At 36.2% G+C, this 7,270-nt stretch overlaps 1 protein-coding gene and 1 pseudogene across 1 annotated transcript; both read left to right on the forward strand.

Annotated features, from left to right (window-relative positions):
- The first annotated feature begins 3,070 nt into the window (after nt 1-3,070).
- On the forward strand, nt 3,071-4,857 carry LOC9319819 (F-box protein At2g14290). Its single transcript, XM_002883706.2, has one exon. The coding sequence runs from the start codon at nt 3,427-3,429 to the stop codon at nt 4,573-4,575; it is 1,149 nt and encodes a 382-aa protein (XP_002883752.1). The 5' UTR covers nt 3,071-3,426; the 3' UTR covers nt 4,576-4,857.
- A 645-nt stretch (nt 4,858-5,502) lies between these two features.
- LOC9319820 lies at nt 5,503-7,038 on the forward strand (annotated as a pseudogene).
- The last annotated feature ends 232 nt before the right edge of the window (nt 7,039-7,270 follow it).

Genomic DNA, 7,270 nt, shown 5'->3' on the forward strand with positions numbered 1-7,270 from the left:
ATTACATACCTGTTGATTCACCGAAAGCTTCTAGAAACGGCTATTGAAAGCTTCTGCAACTCTGAGTACCCTAAAACAAAACCCTAAAACGATTACAACCCCAAATTGAAGCTCAAATATGATAATTTCACAAACAAAACCCCAAATCGATTTTCAAAACCCTTACCTTTACAATGTACGACCAGATCTGTGAGTGAGAGATGGAGACTCAATTAACTGAGAAAAGAAGGCGGAGAGTCGAGTAACAGATAGATGGAGATGGAGAGTCGAGTAACAGAGAGATGGAGATGGAGATGGAGAGTCGAGTAACAGAGAGATGGAGAGTCGAGAACAGAGAGAGATTTACAGAGAGAGATGAAGAATCGAGATGAAAAATCGAGAGAGAGTCTAATCGAGAGAGATGAAGAAATTTAGGTGAAGAGTCTAAACAGTGAAGAGTCTAATTGTGCCTTAGGCAAATTTTCGTTTTTTTCCCACAAAATTTTTTTCCCAAGAGGCGGGCATTATTCGTTTACCACTAATAGATTCAATAGCGTTTAATCAAAAAAAGTGCTATCAAATATCAAACCTAATTCTAAAAACATTGACCCGCGTCCTTTTATTTCTCCGAGTAATAAAGTATAGCGTTTTAAATTTACCAAACGCTATAACATATTACGGTGTTTGTCAATAATAGCAAAACAGCCTTAATTGCTATATTCTTATGCTATAAATGCGTCATATTCTTGTAGTGAGGTCCAAATAACTACATAGGAGAATTTGCTCCTATATATAGAGGCATACATTTTCTTTCTCCTCTATTTTAGAGGAGAATTTGCTCTAATGTATCCATCTAAAATAGAGTTTCCTCTAAAATAGTGGAGATAGACATTGAATTACTCTTATATATAAAGGCATACATTGTCTCTCTCCTCTATTATAGAAGAAACTATATATTAGAGGGATACATTGGAACAAAATCTCCTTTAAAATAGAGTTTATAGAGAAAAAGATTGAGATGGGTATTGGAGATGGTCTTAGAGGCATACATTGGAGCAAAATCTTCTCAAAAATAAAGGAAAATACAGAGATGGACATTGAAGATGCTCTTAGTAAGTCGATTTGTAACAAGAACAAGACATGCGTGATCATCATTGTGGAGATAGTACAGATTCCCATACTGATCAGCATTGTGGAGATAGTACGGATTCCCATACTAATTAGTTGGATACCTTAGTTGTTAACCAAAATTAAACGGAGGGCGATTCACCAGAACACTAAATGGAGGTACGTAAGATCCATTCTGAGAGTAAGAACAAAAAATTTCAAAGAAAAGTGAGACGGAATTGTGATATAGAAGCTAGATTCGTCAACACCAGAAGTTAATCAAAGAGATATCAAAAGAATCAAAATGGAAAAGTAGATTGCAGCGAACAAATCACGAATAGCGAGAACAAGAAATTGAAGAAAACGAAGCAGTGAACATACCGGGAAACTCATTACCGTCTTACCGATGAACACAAAGAAATTAAAGCGGAAGATCAAAGTTTGTGCTTTGATATCATAATAAACTCCGATATCGAAGATTCAAGATCGGAGAAGAGAGAGTTTAAACGGAAAGATAACAAACTTTTTATTATCACCCAAAATGTTGTTACAAAGCTTAATCAAAAAATGTAAATACACAAGATTAATAAGAGCAAACCAAGATGAGATTAACTAATAATATTAACCAGAGATAACTGGTCCATGTATTTTTAATATCTTTCATTGTGTATGTCAGGATGGATATTACACAATATGTATATAACAATATCACTCTTTAACAAGATTACACCTACTCCATGATTATATATATTAACTAAAATTTAGTTTAGTTTAGAAAAAATTAGACCCAAATTTTGTTTTAGGGCTACCGAATTTCCTGATCGCGAAGCAAATCTGAACTTAAAAACCAAACTAATCAAAATTCATTAAAAATACTATTTTAATTAAATGTATAAAATGGTTGTAATGTTTCTAATTATTATTCTAACTACTAGATTTTAACCCGCGGTACACCGCGGGGCTATACTTTAAACAAAAGTTTGAAAATTATCTATAGATATAACCTATTGTTTTGTTTGGTTAAATATACTTACATATGTATATATTATATATATTACCCCGCGATACTTCGGGTCGATTTTTTATAACAATAATTTTTAAATTTTAAGTTGTATTTTTTTGTTAATATTATTTATTTTATTTAGTGTTTAAGATTATATAACTGTATTTGATTGTTAATCCTAGGATTTCACCCGTAGTATACCGTCCCGTATTAATATCGACCCAAACCCGTCCCACCATATAACCCGTCCCATGAAATTAAACATCATTTTGTTATATTTCTTTTTAATAATATTTTTATTTAAAAACATATACAATTCGAGTCAATTTATAAGTTTGCTTTAAAAAACATATAGTTGTAATGTTTTTATTATAATAAAGTAATAATATATAGATGTTGCTTACTATAGTTATAATCAAAACCAACTAAAAATCTAAGTTTAGTGTTGATTATGAATCATAGTTACGACCAAAAAAAAAATTAATCAAATACAATTAGTATAAATTAACTAATTAAGAAAACAAACAGAAATATAACAAAACTTGCTTTAAAATCGTTAACAAAAAAAGGAAACATCATATTTAAGCAAGATCTTTGGAGCCAAAATCTTTTTTTCATATCTTTTATTTAATTTTCCAAATCTTAAGAATTAAATCCAGTGGCATTCCATTGTAAATAGTAGTGAAAGCCAGGATTTATTTCATAATTGTATTCAAAAATGTATATATAGATATAAACCCGCGCCCAAATGGCTTGAACAACATCTTTGCACTAATTTTACCAACTCAATATAAAGCTTATTTTGACGAAAATAAATAAATCCGTTAAATATTTATATATTTTTGTAATTTATTTGTCAAAAAAAAAAAACAAACCAAACTAAAATATAATTCGATTCCTAGTGAAGCTTATTTTTGAAAACCAAAAAAAAAATCCGAACCGGAAAAAACTGAACGATACCGAAATAAAATTATTCCCGAATAGAAAATCCAAAAAACCAACCAAACGGTTTTCGTGCGGTTTACGTTTTTAGGTGGAACGAAGCGGTTTTTGTTCCACTACTGTTATTCTGTTAAACAACACTTAAAACACTGTTTAATTCGCTTTCATAGTAAAACGGCGCCGGTTAATTATACAAGAATTCCCAAACTGAAGTCAAAATTCCCCCACAAGAAATTGAACCCTAAAAACCCACGAACGATCTCTCTCTTGGACCTTACCTCCGCCGCTTAATAATCTGCCACCTCCATCAACTGGCAGCATCATTCTGAGCAGACCGTCGGTCACAGGTAAGCTTTTGCACCAAATCGAGATTACCAAACCCTAATTTAATAGGGATGCCTAATCCTGGCCCTTGGTCGGAGCTCTATCCCGATTTGTTGGAATCTATTTTCGAACGATTGTGCTTAGCAGATGTCCATCGCGCGAAGCTTGTGTGTTTAAACTGGAATACGAGTTCGAAACGATCAGTGGCCCGAAAAATCAAAACTCCATGGCTAATAGTACTGTTTGTAGACGATGAAAAAGACGTTTACGTGCTTTACAATCCAAACGAAGACAGAATTTACAAACCAGTTAGAGACTTCTCAGGGATTCGATTTCTGGCAAACTCGGGTAAATGGTTTCTGATGTTAGATTCTGGATGCAACTTGTATATTATGGATGTGTTTAGCGAGAAAAGGATCGATCTTCCACCTCTAGAGTCCCTTGTATCAAGTACCTATGCTCTCAAGCCTTCGGGATATAAGGAATATAGTTTGATATTACCTGGTGGCTCTTGTTGCATATTGAACACCAGTTATCTGAGAAGCCGTTTGTGGGTAGATGAGAAGACAGGAGAGTTCGTCCTAGTGTTGTTCTTTGATCCTTCTCCTTATTTATTCTATTGCAAGAATGGGGACAATCATTACACTGTTATTCCGGTAGATGACAAATTTCCCAATATGTTGCAAGGCGTAACTGATCTAGTACTCTGGGGTTACCGTCTTTACATTGCATCTAACCGTCGTTGCGTTCGAGTTATAGATTTGTCTGGACATGAAGGTTTCGAGGATGTCACCGGGAGTAACCCAAAGCCAATGTTATCTCCTCTCGGAGAACATGATTCTTTTAACATTGTGGTTACGACAGCAGGAGAGGTTTTGTTGGTGGAGAGCACAACCGTTGAAAACCAGAGAACCTTCCGCATCTACAAGAAGAATCCTAATGCTGATCCAGAGGACCAAATGCCCCATCTTGTTGAGGTAGATTCTCTTGGTGATGAGGCCCTGCTTCTCGACTTGGGTACTACTGTGCCTTCTAACCATGCCCTTGGTATCCAACCAAACACTATCTATTTCACACGTCATAACCGTGTCCGTTTCCGCATGTCTTTTGATCTGGAAATCTGTGTGTTCAATCTTGCAACCAACACCCTCATCAAACACTTCCCTCATCTTGCCAACTTGAAACCCAGGGATGCTCTATGGTTTCTCCCTATGACTTGATTCATGATTTTTGATGTTCTTGATTCCTTTTAGTTCTATATCTAGTCGTCTTTTTGCGTTTGGTTTGATTCTATTTCATTAATTGTTGCACGTTGTGATTTAGAAAAGATATGTAATTCGATCGTAATTGGGTAAATGATCGAAATGGTCAGGGATTTTTAGAGCTATATAGTGTTACAGAGAGAAAAAGGCATCAAGATTGATTTCTCATGCACTGCAGAAATTAAAACACATCAGAGGAGGAAGCAAGTAGTATACGTTATTATTAGTTTTAGAGAAAAATGATTAGTTTTTACCATTACGAAGTCATCCAAAGAATGAAGATATGACCACCAAACACTAACAAATGTCACTATAACTGCAATTCCAAGCTTAATCACAGCAAGTAGTGGACTTTTCTGTCTTAGGCAAGACTAAATATGCACTCATCTGCAACATAGACATGATGACACATGTTAAAAACTGGAGCAGAATATGATACTATTACGTTTGAAGAGGCATTATGTGTCAGAGCATCAGGAATACAATCACAGAATATGATACCTGTTTATGGCTGAGAGCTAGAGTGAACAAAACACAAATGAGAAACAGAGTACTGCAGCAATAATATCCATTGTTAGTCCCAGGCTTATTTATACAATTGTACAATAACAAACAATAAAAAAACTCTAATGAGAATATGATACATAATCACAATACAAATATAGGGTAGGTCAATCAATACAAACCTGAAAATGACTGTGAATGATCAATGAGAATTAAACAAGCGTTTTTACTTCAGTGTTATATTTATATAAGTAAATTTTCTTTTATTTCCCAAGTGAAAGAAAAAAGGAAATTTCCTTTTCTTTTTTTTGTTTATCGTGGGTGAGGTTTTTATATAAAACCAAACATCGTCTTCTTCTCACAAGAGAGAATCGACAGGAGCATCAGACCTAACCGTAGAGAGCATAATCACGGACGTGGTATCGGTGATCAAATTCAGATATATGGCAACTCTTGAAGATTCTTTCTACGCAGACCTTGACGAGTTATCTGACAATGAAGCAGAACTGGATGCTAGAACAGAGGAGGAGGATGACAATATTGACATGGACATGGAAGACTTAGAAACCCTAAACTATGATGATCTCTCGAGAGTTTCTAAGCTACAGGAAACTCATAGATACGCTGATATACTGCATAAAGTGGAACATGCTCTCGGAAAGGATTCGGATGGAGGAGCAGAGATGGGAACTGTATTGGAAAACAAGCTTATCGTTGATTGCAATCAGCTCTCAGCTGATATCGAGAATGAGATTGTGGTCTTCCACAACTTTATCCGCGACAAGTACAGACTTAGGTACCCAGAGCTTGAGTCGCTGGTACGTGACCCAATAGATTACGCGCGTGTCGTGAAAAAAATTGCCAATGAGACAGATATAACTCTTGTTGATATGGAAGGCCTTCTTCAACCAGCTACTGTTATTGCTTACTGCTTTAACCACAAAAGGGAAACCACTTCCAGATAGTATCCTACGAAAGACGTTAGACGCTTGTGATCACGCTATTGATCTTGATTCGGCAAGGAAAAAGGTTCTTGAGTTTGTTGAAAGAAAGATGGGATCTATCGCACCAAATCTCTCTGCTATTGTCGGGAGTGCTGTTGCAGCCAAGCTTTTGGGAACTGCTGGAGGTTTATCGGCACTTGCGAACATGCCTGCTTGTAATCTTCTAGTTCTTGGCCACAACAGGAAGAACCATGTCGGATTCTCTACTGCAATGTCACAGTCTCGTGCGGGTTATTTGGAGCAGACAGAGATTTTCCAAAGCACGCCTCCGGAACTTCAAATGCGCGCTAGCAGACTCTTGGCTTCAAAATCGACTTTGGCAGCAAGAGTTGACGCTACTAGAGGAGATCCATCTGGAACAAACGGGAAAGCTTTGAGGGAGGAAATCCGCAAGAATATTGACAAGTGGCAAGAACCTCCACCTGCAAGGCAACGTAAGCCACTTCATGTTCCTTATTCTGAGCCTAAAAAGAGAAGGGGTGGTCGCCGTCTAAGAAAAATGAAAGAAAGGTATCAAGTGACAGACATAAGAAAGTTGGCCAACAGGATGGCGTTTGGTACACCCGAAGACAGCTCTCTTGGTGATGGATTAGGTATCGGATATGGAATGCTTGGTCAGGCTGGGAGCAATAGGCTGCGTGTTTCGAGCAAGCTGAAAGTTAATGCTAAGGTCGCCAAAAAGCGACAGTTCACAGGTGGTTCTACTACCTCTGGTTTGACGACATCAAGTCTGGCTTTTACTCTTGTGCAAGGAATAGAGTTGTGCAATCCTCAGGCATTAGGATTAGTCAGTTGGATTCAAAGCACTTACTTCTCAGAGTCGGGAACTTTCTCCAAACTCAAGAAGATTTAAACTTCTTACACAGAAAGAAACAACTAGAATAGGACATCTCCAATGAACCTATATTTCTTACAAATGTAGAGTAATGAATTCTAGATTTTAATAATGTTTTTACTTATCCGTTTTACTTGAAATCCAATATGCCAAATTTTTTTTTCTGGCGACCAAAAATTTGCTAAAAAACAGTGTTAATTGTTTCCCTGATCTCTTTAGCTATCTTATATATCACTGTAACACATTGCTCTATAGGAAAATTTTATAAGTAGCACTAATTGAAATTCACTCATGGCTCATCTAGTACAAT

The sequence above is a fragment of the Arabidopsis lyrata genome (genome assembly GCF_000004255.2).
Source record: "Arabidopsis lyrata subsp. lyrata unplaced genomic scaffold ARALYscaffold_3, whole genome shotgun sequence".
Taxonomy (NCBI): Eukaryota; Viridiplantae; Streptophyta; class Magnoliopsida; order Brassicales; family Brassicaceae; genus Arabidopsis; species Arabidopsis lyrata.

Coding starts and splice junctions, on each gene's coding strand:
- LOC9319819 (XM_002883706.2), top strand. CDS start 3,427: ATGCCTAATCCTGGCCCTTGGTCGGAGCTCTATCCCGATTTGTTGGAA.